A 17,831-nucleotide genomic window follows, 5' to 3' on the forward strand; every position below is an offset into this window, starting at 1 on the left:
AAAATTACAAATAATAATAATTGCATATAATAAATAAATAAATAACAATCTTATGTCAGTAAATCCATCACAAAGCTTGTACAATGCAAATGTTTTCACTCAAATCCTTGTGTTTGTACAGACGTGGAAATTTACATGTCCATTTGCCTCCATAATACTGCGGTTGACAAAATGCACAGTATTCTTGTCAAAACAATGGGTTTGGGTCCTGCACACAGGTAACTATCAGGCAAATTCTCTGTCACTACAACAGGTGTGTTTTGAAAAATGAGCCTCAAATATCAACCAAAATGCAAATTCAGCTGCACCTGCACAAGCTCTTTTCATGATGGACATTTTAACTAAGCTCAAAAAAACACAGGTTAAACTAATAACACTAGTTAATGAAAGCTGTGGTCCTTAGTCGTCCCCCAGTAAACCTTGCCAGTAAGCCAGCATGCATAATACCAAACCCCTCAAAGTGAGTCACGTCAGTGGAATGCAGTCATGTTTAATGCAATAAATTACACCTGTGCTTTTCCTGCTCTGACAAGTCTAAATATCTGCTGTGAAAAAGACTGCCTGGAAAGTCACACTCGGTTTTACCACTGCTTCCTCTATCTATGAGGGATTCATCAGTGCGTGAAATTGGAAAATAAAAGGTTCGTACTCAAATGTCAAATGTCTGAGAGAGCTCTAAACTTTTGAGTGTGAGCTTTAATTATTATGGCGTCTGACTTTGTCTGTCATTGTCTTTCAACGAAAGATGACTGACAAGAAAAAAGCTATTTCCTGAACTAACAACTTTCAGTTATCAAACGTTTTTCTTGTGAATTAATTGACCACAGATGTGAGACAAGATCATTGAATGAGGGGGTAAAAAAATTGGAGGAACATCATTTCTAAAAAAAAAAAAAAGGTACTAAGCTAAACATAAGAAAGAAACCAAAATACACTCCTTACAAGGAAAGACATACAAAAACTAATCCATAATTCAAATTGTGATATTAACTACATAAAAAGTTAGACCTGACTGCTGCCATGAAGGTTAATAATAAAGTTATTAATCATCAATTGTTGTTTGCTCACAAAACGTCATGTTTGTTGTAGTGTAATTTTTCCTACGCAGACGTGATGACTTGAGAAACAGATGGAAAAATATTTTCCTGACAGATTTGTGACGACTTGAGAAGAAAACACTGTAACCAATAGTGGCAGATAGTAGCTGATTTGCTGAGTGTGACACTGTAGTAGAAATAGAGAAATGGAGAAAGAGCACCCTTATCAGCTGCTTCCTGGGACTTTCCTATGACCTTGCAGGTGTCTTGGCAGCTGCTTCTTCTTTGTGTGGTGAACAGTATATAAGACAGAACTCAGACCACTGAAGGCCGGAATCCTTCAGGCTTGCATGCTGCGCATTTCTGAACATATTCCCTTTTATTGTTGACAATAAAGTAATTTGCTCCTTGGACTTCTGACTCCTGCAGATCTTTATTGAGTACCTTCAAGAGGATTTTTCCTGAACAATTGGACAGCTGAATTTGAGTTTTTTTGGCCCGTTGTGGTTTATAAACTCTGTTTCAACATTCCACAACATTGTCCATGATAATTTTGAAATGTTCAAATGTCATATTTTTATGTGGAAAAACACTTTGTGAAATGTATTTAATCAGGTTAAAGCCTAATGGAAATTACAATATCTTTTAAAAGAGGGACCTTTTGCCAAAAAGGTCACTGATGAAGGTCTAAAAGCTCGACATTTTGATGACATCCTTTGCACTAGACAAAATGTGTTGAGCTCTTCTTTCTTGAGATTTTATGTTTGGCCTCCTTGAACCTTCATATTGCGTCATGTTTGTGGTGATCCTCTCAAAAGTAAAAACAAAAGAGATCTTGCAAAAATAAAGACAGCATCAAGGCAGTATCATGTTACTATCCAGTTCAGGCATGCATAAAGATGACTTAGTGCTTTACGATGAATGAATCCGCACTGAGCCACTAACTGTCTGTGCTTGCTCTGGTTTACAGTTGCATGTCACTTGTCAAAGATTAATGGTGAAAACACCGGTCTCCCTTTTCATGGCTTATTACATTTATGCAGTTCATTTTAATGGGAGGGAAACTCGACAGTCACACAAACAAATAAGCATGGAAATAAGATTCACTCAAGCAACACTCCCCAGAAAAGATGCAAAAGTGGTCCTCTCGTCTGTCCCTCCATCAAGCCACACTTCCAAAGACACTTCGCAAGCCACACACACAAGGTGAGGTGAAGGAGTGTAGACATGTTTGGTGCTGTGTTTGCGTCCTTAGGCTGGCTGATGCTGCAGTTAGCTGATGGGGAACTGGATTACATCTCCCAGAGACAGGGGATGCAACTGCAGGGCGACTACTCTATCGCTGGACTCTTTCCTCTCCACGACACACCTGAACCAAGTGGTAGTTTACCTGCTTTGGATCCATGTGATGAGTGAGTTTTATTCTTTTGCTAAACGTCCACCTCCAGTGATCAAGTGTATCTCACTGGTGGTCTGGCTAGAAAATCAACCCAAAGATATAACTATCAGAATCTAGAGTTTCACTTGATGTGTCTTCATTAATTTTCCATTTTCTAGAGGTACACCCAACCAACACGGATTTCACCTGTTGCAAGCCATGAGATTTGCTGTAGAAGAAATCAACAACAGCACTGGACCGAAGGCTCTTTTACCAGGAGTGAAGCTGGGCTATGAGCTGTATGACGGCTGCTCGGTATCAGCCAGTGTCCTGGCCACACTGGACGTGCTGGAGCGTCAGAGCCCCTCTACACCTGGGACAGAGAGAGACCCAAACTATAACAACAGTCAATGGGCAGTGGCTGTGATTGGTCCAGACAGCAGCAGCAAATCTTTCACCCCTGCTGCTTTACTGGGGACCTATCTTGTACCACAAGTAAGTTACAAGCTGGAAAGCTTTAATCATGGCCCTTCAATTGTGACATATTCCACATGACATGAAAAGGCGAAATACATCATTCCTCTCATGTTCTTGCTTTATTTTAGATATCTTATGAAGCATCAAACAAGATGCTGAGCAACAAGTTCCTCTATCCGGCCTTCTTACGCACAATTCCCAGTGACAAGAACCAGGTGGCAGCTATGATCCAGCTTCTGATAAGGTTCAACTGGACCTGGATTGCTCTTATAGGCAGTGACAACGCCTATGGCCTGGAGGGAATGCAGAGCCTCTCAAAGCAAGCACCAGACCACGGTATCTGCATCGCCTACCAAGGAGTCATCCCGTCATTCAGAGATGACACAGTCCAGACCATGAGGCACATTGTGGAGAGCATACTGAAGACCCAAGTCAACACCATCGTGGTCTTCTCCAGCAAGTCAAAACTCCGCTACTTCTTCCCGTTTGTCCTTGAGCGGAATGTGACAGGTAAGGTGTGGATTGGGACAGAGGACTGGTCAGCGTCTTCTCTTATATCAGGGTTACCTGGGATCCACACCATCGGCACTGTGCTCGGCGTGTCCATCAAATACACAGTCATGTCTGGTTTTGAGGAGTTTGAGAGGAAGGTTTTTGAAGCCTCAATGCAATACAGTGACACCCAGGAAGCATCTAATGATACCACAGGCAATGACTGTCTACAGAGCACAGACCTCTACACTCTTGCCAGGATGAATTTTCCTCTGGAGAAACATGACATCACCTCTTCCTTTAATGTGTATCAGGCGGTGTATGCTGTGGCTCATGCTCTGCACCATGCACTTGGTTGTGATTCTGGAGAGTGCCAAAGGAGGACGGTGCATCCATGGGAGGTGAGACGATGTAAAGAGAAATAACAACTCTCAGAAGTACTTTTTTGTCTGTTTGTGTCCGTACAGATGTTTACTTTGTCCTCTCCACCACAGCTTCTCCTGTGGCTTAAGCAGGTGCGATTCTCTCTGGGCAACACCTCTGTGTACTTTGATATGAATGGTGACCCACCCACAGGATATGACATCATTTGCTGGATTTGGAGAGGGACCCACTGGTCTATCAGGGAGGTGGGCTCCTTCAGCCCAGATCCCATTAACCTCACGATTGATGTTGATCAAATTGAGTGGCACAACACAGGAGATTCAAGACAGGTGAGACCTTTTGAAGTATTTTTGAATGAAATGTTTGGAAAACTAAAAGTTTTTCAATAGCTGATTCAGTGCAAACATTGTGCGACTATTAGAGAAAAATCCACACAAAGATTTATGAAATTATTACTGAGACATGAACAAAGATGGAGATTTGGAGAATTGCAACTTAGTGACACTACCTGATTAAACACATATTATATAAGCTACAATCTTTGTCAAACCCTGTTATTTGTGTCTAGGTGCCGCTGTCCATCTGCTCTCCACCTTGCCCGAAAGGCCACAGGAAGCTGCAGACAGGGCAGCACACATGCTGCTTCAACTGCATGGCCTGTCCCGCTGCTACATTCCTCAATAAAAGTGGTAACAAGAAAAAGTCAAAGCACCAGAAAAATATTCAGACAAAGAAAAGAGAGAGAGAGATCATTGTCTTCTCCTCTATAATTTTTCAGTATTTAGCTCCTCAGTATTTTCCAGTATCAGTATTTTCCAGCTGTTGTGTGTGAGGTTGACCAGCAGGTGGTGCTGAGAACTCACACTATGTAATGTGAGTTCTCAGCACCCTTTTTGAAATGAGTCACTTCTCCCAACAGCACATAACAAATGCGTGTTGTTTCTGTTCAAGATCATAACATGTTATCTTGATGACTCACCAGTGTTTAATTTGAACTCTATCACACTGGCCTCTTCCTCAGATCCCACTATATGCCAGAAGTGTCTGCCAGAGGAGTGGGCTCCAAAGAACAGCGAGCAGTGTCTGAAGAGGACTGTCCTGCTGCTCGCCTGGGACGACCCCCTTGCAATCGCCCTGCTCTTCTTTCTGGCCAGCTGTCTTCTCATGACCTCCAGCTCAGCAATAATCCTCCTGCTCAACCTGAACACACCGGTGGCCAAGTCTGCCGGAGGCCGCACCTGCCTCCTGATGCTGGCAGCCCTGACTGCTGCTGCCATGAGCTCTTTGTGCCATTTTGGCCAGCCATCTCCTCTGGCCTGCATCCTCAAACAGCCTCTATTCAGCTTCAGCTTCACTGTGTGCCTTGCCTGCATTGCTGTGCGCTCCCTCCAGGTTGTCTGCATTTTTAAATTTGCCTCCAAGCTGCCTCCGGCCTATGACAAGTGGGCCAAAAATCACGGGCCAGAGTTCACCATTTTCCTTGTGTCTATCACCATTGTGCTCATATCTGTGCTCCGCATGGCCCTCAGTCCTTCCAAGCCTTCCCAGGATCTTGACTTCTACATGGACAGCATTGTGTTGGAGTGCAGTGACACCCTCTCACCTGGTTCAGGTGTTGAGCTTGCTTATGTAGTGCTGCTCAGCATCCTCTGCTTCACGTTCAGCTACATGGGCAAAGACCTGCCAGCCAACTACAATGAGGCCAAGTGTATCACCTTCAGCCTGATGGTGTACATAATCTCCTGGATGAGCTTCTTCACTCTCTACCTCATCAGCAGGGGCCCCTTCACCATGGCTGCATACGTGTTTGCCATACTCTTCAGTGTCATGGCCTTCCTTGGGGGCTACTTCCTGCCTAAAATTTACATTATTGTCCTGAGGCCACAAATGAACACAGCTGCCCATTTTCAGAATTGTATTCAGATGTATACCATGAGCAAATAATGAAGTTTGTAATTATTTCAGATCAAAAGTAGTTGAAGTGTAACGATGCAGGCCAATCAGGTAAAATAATAACAACACAGGTTGACTTTTTCTTTTAAATGTATCCAACAACTGAGCGTAAACTGTTAAGCATATGTGTATAAACTGTATTAGATTGACCTCAGTAGGGAATCAAGGACACTTCAGCAGTCTAGATTCCTGAAGATCCCAAGTTTTGAAGTGTCCTTAAATAAAGAATTTACAAAAAAACAAAAACAAAACGCTTTGTCTTTGAGTCTGGATGTGTATAGAATCCATTTCAACTCATCTTGGAGCTATTCATACTAATTAATTATGAAAAGTCATTTAACAGTCCATTGAAAGTGAGGAAAAAGTGTAAATCACAGGTGTTTCCTGGTTATAATAAGGTTTGCTGGCTGATCATTGTTTGTTGGTGCAGATTTAAGTGGCTGAGATGGCAAAAACTCAAGACACACAATGAGTATGACAATGAGTATGACTGTATGGGACAATAAAAAGTATTCCTCTTCTGCTTAGTGCACGTGTAAGCACATTCAATGAGCCAGCTAAGTAACACCACAAATAAATGGATGTATGTGTGTGCTACAGCACTCCCTGGCAGCTGCATGAGGAACTGGCACTGATGGTTGAATTATACTTTTTCTGGGGGAAAAAAATTCATAAAGAAAACAAAAAAACTGAAGAAAACTGTCACTAGTGTGAAACCATTTCATGTTTCCAAGGCAGTTATACTTAATATAAAATTAAAGTAGTTGGTAGAACTAGTCTCTATCAAATGAAGGTAATAAACTTTCAAATCAAATCAAAAAGTTTATGAGTTGGAAAAAAGAGATTTTTATGTTTGATTAAGTGACCTGTGTTACGTTAAATGTAATATTTAAAGTTCATGAATTTAAGTCGACAGAATAAGTGATAAGATCATATTTCCAGGGATTTGACAGCAAGGGGCAGCTAGTCACAGAAAAAAAGCTTCAGCATTGCAGCATGACGTAACATCTCATTGCATATCAAATAAATGCACCATTGGTTCAGTCTTGTGTTTGTATGCATGTGCAACCACACACACACACACACACACACACACACACACACACACACACACACACACACACACACACACACACACACACATACACACATACTGCTGCTGTTGGCTGTTGTTTGAGAGGAGAGATGAAAAGGCCTTTTGTGGCTGGGAGGTCAGCGCTATTGACCAGTAGATGTGTGAGTAGAGTCCGAGCTCAGTTTTCCCACAGTCTCTGCGTCCACTCATGGCTTAATACCCTCAGTCAACAATAGAAGTGTGCCATGGGTGAACAAGCAGGAGTTTTATTGTCAGCAGACCAAGGAGCGGAGAAAGATGCTGCGGGCAAAATCTCAAACAAGAAGTTCTGTTTGACAAGCTTTTTGATCCGTTGCATTTAGAAAATTAATATTCATCATCACCTAATATTTAAAACACGTGTTTCATCTGGAGATCAAAAGCCTGGACCTTCTTTTTCACACTTGACTTGATTGGTATTATGGAAGTTGGTTTGACAACTACAGCAGGACCCAAAAGACTACACTGGGACCAAGATGTCCCACAACACAATAGAAATGCAGAAATATGTTAAAAAATGTATCCAAGTCAGCAGTCTCTAGTAGTCTCACTTGATCCTCCTTTCTTGCTCCCAATTCAACAAATCGCAGTCTGGATGGCATTCAATCTGCAGGTTCAGCAGAGTGAAATTTGTTGTTTATTACAGAAATACTGTATTTGTCATGCAAGTTCTTGCATCAATAAAAGTTGATGTGAAATTGTGCTATTTGGGATGAAACAGTGGAGTTTTTGAAGGGGCAAAATGTCCAAAAATCTTGCATATCCAAATGATTGTGATGTAAACAAGAAGATACGTCCCACTTCCACGCTTGCAATTAAACCTATGATAACATCCATAGTTTCAATACCTTTCCCCTGGATGCTACCAATGTATTAAATCTTGTTTAATTATTCCCTGGGAGCCCATCAGGCGATACTGGCTGTGTCCCCTGGTTTAACTGGAGCATTAGATAAGCAACAGCCCGTGATAAGAGACTGACAGCATATCATTCTCTGTCTGATATATATCTTGGGAATGGTTTTATCTCTGCTGGTCAGCCTGTGATTGCTTCACCTCTCAGTTATTGATGTGTGTCCCATTGTTAGAAACCCCAGCCCTGCCTGAGCCACATGGCTTTGTTATGCTAATGTCTCAGTATAAAATGAAGAGCGGCTCCTCCAGAGAGATCACAGCTTACAGTGTCATCCAGAAGAAGCTGCTCACTTCACCTGCACAGACATGGCTCCCTGCTCCACCAACTACTCCTCTGTTCACCACATCAGGATCTCTGAGAGAGACAACATCAAAGTAAGTACTGGAGGGCTTTAAGGCTTTTGTATCAGCTTGTACACTACACATATCTGCTGATCGTTTGTTGCTGGATTTGAATCATGATCTGACCTTCTTGTGTCCTCTTCCCCAGTTGAGGAAACCTGTCGTGGAGAAAATGCGCAGAGATCGCATCAACAGCTGCATCGAGCAGCTCAAGATCATTCTGGAGAAGGAGTTCCACAAGCAGGAGCCCAACTCCAAGCTGGAGAAAGCCGACATCCTGGAGATGACGGTGAGCTTCCTGAGGCAGCAGCTGCAGCCGGGCCCCTGCCGCAGCGACTACAACCAAGGCTACTCTCACTGCTGGAGGGACTCTGCGCACTTCCTCTCTGCAGGATCCAACACAGAGGCCCCTGTCACCCCTCTGCAAAGCCTCCAGCAGCAGGAGAAGCAGCAGCTCCATCAGGCGCAGAGAGCTAGCAGCTCCTCCACAGCCTGCTCCAGTCTGAGGCCCACCATGCTACAGGACAGCAGCAGCAGAGGCCCCATGTGGAGGCCTTGGTAGAGACTCTGACACACAGACACTCTGAGACCTGAGGGGAGCTGCTCTCTTCCTCATTATGTAGGAAATATATTTCCAGCCTGCTCATTCATGTTGTTTCTGAGCATTTTTAATGTTTCATCATATTGATGAGACTGTCTGTAATAGGCATTCTATCCTATTAATTTCACAGTGGACATCATTGACATCACATCTGTAACACTGCTCCTCATGCCTCACAGTGAGGTTATTATCAGTGTTTTGTTCCTCTGTAACTGAAAACATTCACTGAAGTGAAGTTAAACTTGTTCTGAAGTTTAGAGTTTCTGTCACAAAATGTTTGAAACTAGAGTGGCTCACTGAACATGTGTGCTGTGATTTATTTGCCTTTAATAAAGGAAAAACATCTTTAACAAAATGTAATGTGGGTCATTTGTTTATGCTGTTTATTCTATTGTAATGCATTATACTGCAAGTAAATGTTATGTATAAGAAATGGGATTTAATACTCTTGAACAGCAGTTACATTTAGATTTCAATAATATATATTTTTACTTTTCTTTTTCTTTTTATTTAGAATTCATTACTTGTGAGTGCAGTATACATGCTACTCAAAAATCAATATGACTTTTTATGGCTATTTTAGCTGAGTCCCCATACTGTAAATCATTAGATCATCCAAAATTTGAGGGAAAAGACTTGGTTTATGGTTAGGGTAAGTCTCCAGGAAATTAATGGAAGTCTGTGTAATGTCCCCAAAATGTGTGTGTGTGTGTGTGTGTGTGTGTGTGTGTGTGTGTGTGTGTGTGTGTGTGTGTGTGTGTGTGTGTGTGTGTGTGTGTGAGAGAGAGAGAGAGAGAGAGAGAGAGAGAGAGAGAGAGAGAGAGAGAGAGAGAGAGAGAGAGAGAGAGAGAGAGAGAGACATGACATGGTGATAAGGTTTAATTTTTAAGTCATTTGATTCTTTTTCCAGTCACCTGGGAGTTGTTTAGTAAATGCAGATAAAATCCATATTTCCATGTGTGGTTCTATGAAAACCAGTTGATAATTTTCTTCCACGATTTAAACCTTTCTTTAGTTTTTAGTCCTAACTTTCACATTTTTTTCTGTGTTCGCTGAATAACCTTTGGTTTAGCAGAATTTACATTAATGTTTCCTAATATGTTAACATGAAAGGAGGTAAATGTCTGTACTAGTATTCTAGTATTTTAGCTTGAGTACAACTTTTAACTTGAGTGTTATGCATGTACAAGATCTTGCTATCTGTTGCTTCCTGGAAAACTGAAGCTGACAACCACAAAGATGCTGGCAGGGAGATTTCCTTTTTCTAAAAAGGAAAGACACATTTCTTAAATATGTCATAAAAATACGTATACCGTTACACTTAATTTATGAAACAAAATAATCCATGTTTTTTTAATGATTGTATCTCTTTACTGTTAATTGTCATACAAGTGTTAGAAATGAGTTTTAAGAGCCTAAATATGATAGAAAAACAGCAATATCAACATGCATCCAAACTGTTAATATGAAAATCCACTCGTTCACACTCGCTCAAACACACATCATCATCTTCTTCCTCATACATAAAATTTGGCATAGATAATTCAAAACAGAAGAGAAATATTCTCAACAGCAGCTGTCAGTATAACACAGTATGGCACATATCTATACTGTTACATCAAGCCGTCAAAGATAAACTCCACTGGAGTAAACTGTCATTTCACAAGAGTTGACAAAAAATATCATGACTCAAAAGCAGCCAGCTTTAAACACAAAGGAAAAGCAAACATCAGACGTCAAAGCAGGACAATCTTCAAATAAGTGAGAGCCTTTGCTTTTACTACTTGTCCATCAATATGATGAGACAATAAGGAGTCCCACCATGAATGAGCAGGCTGGAAATATATTTCCTACATCGTGAGGAAGAGAGCAGCTCCCCTCAGGTCTCAGAGTGTCTGTGTGTCAGAGTCTCTACCAAGGCCTCCACATGGGGCCTCTGCTGCTGCTGTCCTGTAGCATGGTGGGCCTCAGACTGGAGCAGGCTGTGGAGGAGCTGCTAGCTCTCTGCGCCTGATGGAGCTGCTGCTTCTCCTGCTGCTGGAGGCTTTGCAGAGGGGTGACAGGGGCCTCTGTGTTGGATCCTGCAGAGAGGAAGTGCGCAGAGTCCCTCCAGCAGTGAGAGTAGCCTTGGTTGTAGTCGCTGCGGCAGGGGCCCGGCTGCAGCTGCTGCCTCAGGAAGCTCACCGTCATCTCCAGGATGTCGGCTTTCTCCAGCTTGGAGTTGGGCTCCTGCTTGTGGAACTCCTTCTCCAGAATGATCTTGAGCTGCTCGATGCAGCTGTTGATGCGATCTCTGCGCATTTTCTCCACGACAGGTTTCCTCAACTGGGGAAGAGGACACAAGAAGGTCAGATCATGATTCAAATCCAGCAACAAACGATCAGCAGATATGTGTAGTGTACAAGCTGATACAAAAGCCTTAAAGCCCTCCAGTACTCACTTTGATGTTGTCTCTCTCAGAGATCCTGATGTGGTGAACAGAGGAGTAGTTGGTGGAGCAGGGAGCCATGTCTGTGCAGGTGAAGTGAGCAGCTTCTTCTGGATGACACTGTAAGCTGTGATCTCTCTGGAGGAGCCGCTCTTCATTTTATACTGAGACATTAGCATAACAAAGCCATGTGGCTCAGGCAGGGCTGGGGTTCCCACACTCTGACCAGTGGGACTCCCAGCACAACAATGGAAGACACGTCAATAACTCACAGAGCATTCATCTGTGTGAGGCATGTTTCCCAAGATAAGCAACAGGTAATTAACACTTTATCTTGTGCCATCTGAGAATTTATCATGGACGGAAGGTCAGAACTGAATCTTTTACAAGTCAAATAAGGGGAAGTGATACACACCAACGTGAGCATCTTCAAAGGGGGATAACTGCAATTAAGGACCAAATGCTTCACTGCAATAAAGCAATATAAAGTGAAGGCTTTCATTTTCTCTTCAAAGAAAGTTTCCCTTCCTCCAAACGCCATTTTGGTACACAGACAGGAGCACCAGGACACAAGAAAATGCTGTTTTTCTCTTTTCTTTTTTTTCTTTTCTTTTTTTTTAATTGTTAGGCTTCAATATATTTCAAATGAAGAGAACACGCTGAGAGAGAAAGGAAGGAGAGTAACGTCAAAGAGTGACGTCATCAGGCTGCAGGTGTAATATTTCTTTGGCCACCTGTTGCTTTTCCAGCGTTCATACTCTTCATCTTGTCCCTTCAGGCTCGAAACCGCGAGTCTCTCACCGGAATGACGCGCGAAGACAGACTGCTGCAGACCTGAGGAGGGAGACGCTGATCAAAGACTGCTGCCGACTCGCGCCGCAGGCGTGAAAGCAAGCAAGCGGCGCACGCTCTGCCGCGCGAGTCAGAGACCGCGTGTGGTGTGGAGGCGGTTAACGCGCAACAAATGAGCGCGTGTGTTTTACCTGATGCACAGCATGCCTTTTTTTGTTGTTCCCCTCGTTAGGAATATTTGAACCGTGTTTCCGAGTTTCTGAGTTCATGCAGAAAGACAAAAACGGCGTAAAAGATGCGCAATTTCCAATCATTTAAGTCGGACATGAGGAGAGCTGACAAGTATTATATGTACATGCATGCGCCGAGAAACAAGTCAAGATTATAATGACTTTTTTCCAAAATGTACAACCAAGAGGCCTAAACACAGGTGTCAGCGTTAATGACAGGCAGTAATATGAGAGACACCTGTAATACTCTGAGTGCATCAGCAGAATCATCAGTTTACCACTTCTCTTTTGAAGAAAAGTCTTTTATTTCAAGTGATGGATATTCAATCTTGTTAATTTAGTTTCTGTGTTTTGTGAGGATGAACTGCATCGTGTTCAGTCACCTGTGGTGGAACAGATCATTTTGATTGTTGTTGTTTTGGTGTCATATCAGTCATTGAGTTCTGCTGTATAATCACAGACTCTTGTCTCACTTCCCCTGAGGGTCTGCAGGCCCTGTTGTGAATGAACTGTGTCAAATTAGAGTCAAGTTAATGGCATTATGAGCAGGCTGGCAGCGTGCCTGTGAGGGCCTCCATCACTGGCTGGCCCCAGATGTGAAGCCGGCCTTGAGGGTACAGTGTGAGTAGTCCCGTCTCCCCAGTTTCCCACCAGTCCCCAACATCAGGGTAAATGAGCTACAAAGCCATGCTGCTCCTCAATGCTCCACTGGGAATGTTAATTGATCTTTTGTTGCAGGACAAACAGAAAGTCTGTGTCTCAGTCCATCTGGGAAAAATCAAGTCAACTGGCTTCGCTGCCTGGCACAGAGTAGTCTGTCTGCCTTTAGTCTCTGTTGACTCTTTTAATTTAGGGTGTCAGACACACATCTACAATGCTGAAAGAAGTACTCAAGGTTTTCATTAAGTCAGAGTAGCAATGCCAGAACAGAAATGCTCTGCGGCAAGTTAAGACAAGTTAAAGTTAAGGAAAGCAGAGAGTATCCACGCACGTGCCCGCATCAGGCAAAGTGACAGTAAACACGTAGTCAGAGTAAAAAGTCCACAGAGAAAGGACTGATTCACCTAACAGCTGTCAAATAAATGAAGTGGAAGGTATTTAAAGTGCTTTAGTGATTTAGTGTAAAAGACAACAAGAAGGAAAACTAATAAACTAATAATGATAATAAGTATGAAGTCTTCCAAAATAGAAATATTTAGATAAGGAACCAGCACAGGAAATGCACATACAGTGACTTCCCTCCTGGACCCTTTTGAGCAGGTTTGTGACCTGTTGACATTTTTGGTGCCACATTCGGTCCCTCCATCACATCCATTTAAAGTAAGAAGAAGCACCCTGCCAGATACTTTTCCTATATAAACATCAACAGCATACAGTCTCTTTCTCTTAATTCATGTTGATATCTGTCTCATCATCAGTGCAGCGTTCAAAAGCACACGAACTGCCGATCTGTCAAGTCACATCCATGTTTGGCTTTATTATCTGTCTTCTCCATTGATTTCATTGTCAACATGTTTGTGTGAATTTGTGCCTCCTCTGAAAAGTTAGTGTGCACTACACGGCGGCTGGGGGTCTTTGTCTACAAGTGTGTGTGAAGACGAGTTCCCCTCCCACCAGCAGCCTGAGACCTCTGAATTCCTGCCATAAAGTCTCGGCCATCGCTCAGACCTGCGGTGGCGCAGAGCGGCTTCCCGTCAGCCATCTCTCTGTGAGTGTGGTATCTGCCGTTTCCCACACTCTGTGCCTATTCACTGGCCCCGAGACGGGAACAATAGAAGTGTGTCTTGTTACACATCACATTAGCTACGGTGTTTGATCTCCTGTTGAAGGGGGAGGGGAGGCAGCTTCAGCCAGACCATCTGGCCTGGCCAACTAGACCCTGAGAAAGTCCCAGGCATGCCACATTCCCCACAACTTCTGCACACACAAATAGTTGTGAAAGACTTTTGTGGCACTTGAGACATAATTCAAGCACTAGACAGCGTGCCACGACCACCACAACAGAAGTGGGCCATGTGACGTGCGGGGGTGTCACCATACCCCAGTTTTTCAGTTTTTTTTTGGACACCTGTGCACCAGCAAGTTCAGATAAGATGAACCATTAATGATCCCTGTGGGAAATATGGGAAATACATTATGATACAGCAGAAAACAGCCCAAAATTTTCCCTGAATAGCATTAATTATATTTCTGAAACTTTTGAACTCATGTTTTAAGCTAATTTGTTGAAGTAAAGTCAGGCCTCTATGATGAATTGTAAAAAAAAAAAAAAAAAGGAAGGTCAAACACATATTTACATCCATTAACTACAGTAAGATTAGAGTTTTAAATGTAGTTTTTATGAGCAGCGCCACTGCCCTGAGCACACAGATACCTATTTATTTTGTTAACTTTGCTTTAGTACCAACATAAATACAACTTTGTTCTCCTTCGTACGAGTGTACTGAAGAATGACACACTACTGAATCTTGTACATCCAGTCAGTTTTACTCTTTACATGAGTTACAGTCATGGTTTCTGTCATGTCTTATTGTGTCTTATTCTCCATTTCTTGAAGCAAAGGCAAAGTGAGCGGCCTTATGGAGCAACAAGGTGAGCATGCAGAGTTAGAGTAGAGAACAGACCGCAACAGGAATCAAACCTTGATTTCTATGCTGTTGTTCCACTGAGCAAAACACATTACTGAAAGTGATGAGATTCAAGTGTGAAGTCCATAATGGAGCTACTTCCAAAGCTGACCCAAACTCCACCTGCTCTCCTACATACAGGACTTAATTGACCATTCATTCAGTCATTCAAGACATAATGTAGACACTGACTCACAAACTATAGGTTGTATGTGTTATTGTATATGTACTTTGTCCTCTGACAATCAGTAAAAACAAAACTGTTGTTTATGTTTTCAAAACTTCATGTGAAGTTTTCCATTTATTTCTTTCAAAGACAATCTTCTCAAGGAAGCAGTACAACAGACTCCTTTAGTCAGGATTGATATCAACATAACACACCTTTATAAAAGACATTCATGCGAAGATGAAAAATCATCTATTATGAGAATCACAACTGAGCAGTTAACGGGAACAAGTCCAGCAGTAACACTCCTTCACACATAGGCCAAACACTGGTTACATGCAGTCAGAATAAAGTCGAATCATAATATGATTTACAGTAGAAGTAGATCCATGGGATCCAGTTATGGGATGTTGTTGATTCATCAGCAGCAAGCTGATGAAATGTATCAGTGATACTCGGTATCAAAGACAGACAGTAATTTAAACATGAAAATCAAACAGTGTCATAGACACTTCAATACTTTCAACCCAATGTGGGCGTTACAGCAAAAATAATTCAGTGACGTTTGCAAAACAAACAAGAAGTCAGGAGCTGTTTTTCCCCTTGGGAACAATTAACACAGTCACAAAGTAAACACTCTAAATTGTAAAGTGTATGATGTGTATACACATAGTGTACATATTCAGTAAAACCTGAATCATTTCAGACTTTCCAAAGGAGTACTGGGGCAAAGTGTGCCCATTTCACCTCGAGTACAAAACTCAACAATATTGAATCTCCTGCCAAAGCAAAAGGAAACGGACTTCAGTGAGTCCTCAACTTTCTGTCCATGACGTTCACAGACGTAGTTCTCTTTCTCTCTGCGTGGAGCTGATGCTGCCTCCATCCTACCAGGGCCTCCACAGAGCACCATTGGCCTGGCTCACACCCTTGTTGGAGCTGACCTGATGGAGCGGAGAGCCAGGTGGGGAGAGGGCTGGGGGACTGTGGCTGGTCCTGCTGGATGCCTGCAGACCCTGGAAGTGGCTGAGCAGCCGTCTGTGGGCCTGAGTCTGGACATCACAGTGGGACAGGAAGCTGACGGCCTCCTGCACACAGCGGGAGTAGCCGTCGCCAGCTGTCATCAAGCCGGAGGCCACGCTGGCCTGCTGCTGCTGCTGCTGCCAGCCTCTCAGATAGGACACGGCCATCTCCAAGATGTCTGCCTTCTCCTGCTTGGAGTCAGGCTGCTGCCTGAGGAACTCAGGACCTAGCAGGGATTTCAGCTGCTCGATGCTGGTGTTGATGCGGTCTCTGCGCAGTTTCTCCACCATTGGCTTTCTCAGCTGAGGAAAGGATAGAGAAAAATCATTTAGTAAATAAATCTAACTTCTTCACATCAAATGATCACAATTCAGCAGAGGAGTGATGTGACTTCATGGAAATCAAGTTTACCTTGTGAGCAGGAGTCAGGTGTTCCTTAGAAAAGCTTGCTTGTCCAAAAACAGTGGGTGCCATAGCTGTAGAGTCAGAGCGGTCCTGCTCGGTCTGAAGAGCCAGTTGAATCTGAGCTGCTTCTCCTCTGCCACTGCCCTGTATTTATACACCCAAATCTCCATATGAATGTGTGGGTCTTGGGCTTGTTGGAGTTTCTCACAGTCCCCGGGCCAATGAGAGCGCTGGGAAGGGCTTTGAGGAACGCAGGGCTGCCACATGCTCAATGAAGTGTTTATAGCCGTGGGGACAATGAGTGTGTCTCCGGGGAGCAGGTGGAGGAATAGACTGCGAGAGAAAGAGCCCAGGGTGGGGTGGTGGGGAGTGAGGAGGGGGGTGTAGCTGGGAGACTGACCCGGTGCTTGTGTTGATATGGGAAAGTGGTGACCCCAGAGGGAAGCACGCCGCTGTCTCATGTCATCTCTGCCGCCACGAAATTGAGCACAAAGTGCCTCCGCCACCAGGCACACGTGGGTGTTACAGAGGGCCAAGCATTAGAAAAGGCCAACATGCAGCCACTTCCACCAGTTTGACATGGCAGACTTTCCTCATGGAGCTGTGCAACTGTTGAGACATCTCAGAGATGAATAGAAAAAGAGCTCCTCTGCAGGTTTGCCAGAATAAAATGTACTTGATGAAGAAAAGAGAATGTGTGGCCCACACAACAAAATAGTCTCTTAATTAAAGGCCAAGAAAACCTGTTTTCTCATTCAGCGTCTTCTTATAATGAAAGCCGGTTCATCATCTGCCAAGAGTAGAACAATATTAGTTGCTTTACCAGATGTTTTCTCGAGCAAAAAGCCATTATTATCGACATTACAGAGCTCTCACTTTCAGATTTAGTTGAAAATAAAGTGTTTTAGATAATCTGGATAAGGTGTGGACTGGTTTGCAAACTGTCTGACTGCTTGTGTTTGTTTCCCTCCCTGATTTTGCTGAAGCAGTGTCGCCACGTTCCCAGATTTAAGCAATTATGACATTATATAGTTGTAAGATAAAATCTGCTTTTAAGAATATGGGAAGCAGAAAGACGGGTGAGTTAAGTCATTTCATCAAATCTGACCAAATTAGCTTTTGAGTGTTTATTATAAATGCAATCATTCATTTGTAACTAGCGAGAGATTTTTTTCCTTTATGTTTCTTATTTAATTGCTAATTAATCAGCTACTATTTCATTTTATAAAGAAAACAACATATTTTCAGGAGCTTTAAAAGCATCACTCCACCATGTAATAAATGATAATGATGAAGTGTTCAGTGACAGCTTTGAAGCAGATCAATTCATTACTAACACTGGACATTTTGCTGCTTTTGAAGTTCTGTCTGTTCACTTTCATTTGACGGCAGGTGAACGCGATGATCTGAAGAAAACTGCTTCAACTGTAAACATCCTAAGTCTCCACACTCCCAGCACATGTTCACAC

The 17,831-nt window shown here is 42.9% G+C and overlaps 4 protein-coding genes across 4 annotated transcripts; 2 read left to right on the top strand and 2 right to left on the bottom strand.

Annotated features, from left to right (window-relative positions):
- Positions 1–2,264: 2,264 nt before the first annotated feature.
- Positions 2,265–5,712, top strand: tas1r1 (taste receptor, type 1, member 1). Its single transcript, XM_070969237.1, has 6 exons — positions 2,265–2,449; positions 2,595–2,910; positions 3,021–3,785; positions 3,879–4,097; positions 4,337–4,457; positions 4,790–5,712. The coding sequence occupies exons 1-6, from the start codon at positions 2,265–2,267 to the stop codon at positions 5,710–5,712; spliced, it is 2,529 nt and encodes an 842-aa protein (XP_070825338.1).
- Positions 5,713–8,034: 2,322 nt separating this feature from the next.
- Positions 8,035–8,652, top strand: LOC139335554 (transcription factor HES-5-like). Its single transcript, XM_070969205.1, has 2 exons — positions 8,035–8,123; positions 8,239–8,652. Exons 1-2 carry the CDS (start codon positions 8,055–8,057, stop codon positions 8,650–8,652), a joined length of 483 nt encoding a protein of 160 aa, XP_070825306.1. The 5' UTR covers positions 8,035–8,054.
- A 1,950-nt stretch (positions 8,653–10,602) lies between these two features.
- her12 (hairy-related 12) lies at positions 10,603–11,220 on the bottom strand. The gene is made up of 2 exons (XM_070969235.1): positions 11,132–11,220; positions 10,603–11,016 (listed from the first exon to the last, which is right to left on the bottom strand). The coding sequence occupies exons 1-2, from the start codon at positions 11,198–11,200 to the stop codon at positions 10,603–10,605; spliced, it is 483 nt and encodes a 160-aa protein (XP_070825336.1). The 5' UTR covers positions 11,201–11,220.
- Positions 11,221–14,614: 3,394 nt separating this feature from the next.
- LOC139335189 (transcription factor HES-5-like) lies at positions 14,615–16,532 on the bottom strand. The gene is given in 3 exon segments (XM_070968677.1): positions 14,615–16,259; positions 16,369–16,487; positions 16,490–16,532. Coding segments are annotated over 3 exon segments (600 nt in total). The 3' UTR covers positions 14,615–15,821.
- Positions 16,533–17,831: the final 1,299 nt, after the last annotated feature.

The sequence above is a fragment of the Chaetodon trifascialis genome, chromosome 8 (genome assembly GCF_039877785.1).
Source record: "Chaetodon trifascialis isolate fChaTrf1 chromosome 8, fChaTrf1.hap1, whole genome shotgun sequence".
NCBI classification, from domain to species: Eukaryota; Metazoa; Chordata; class Actinopteri; order Chaetodontiformes; family Chaetodontidae; genus Chaetodon; species Chaetodon trifascialis.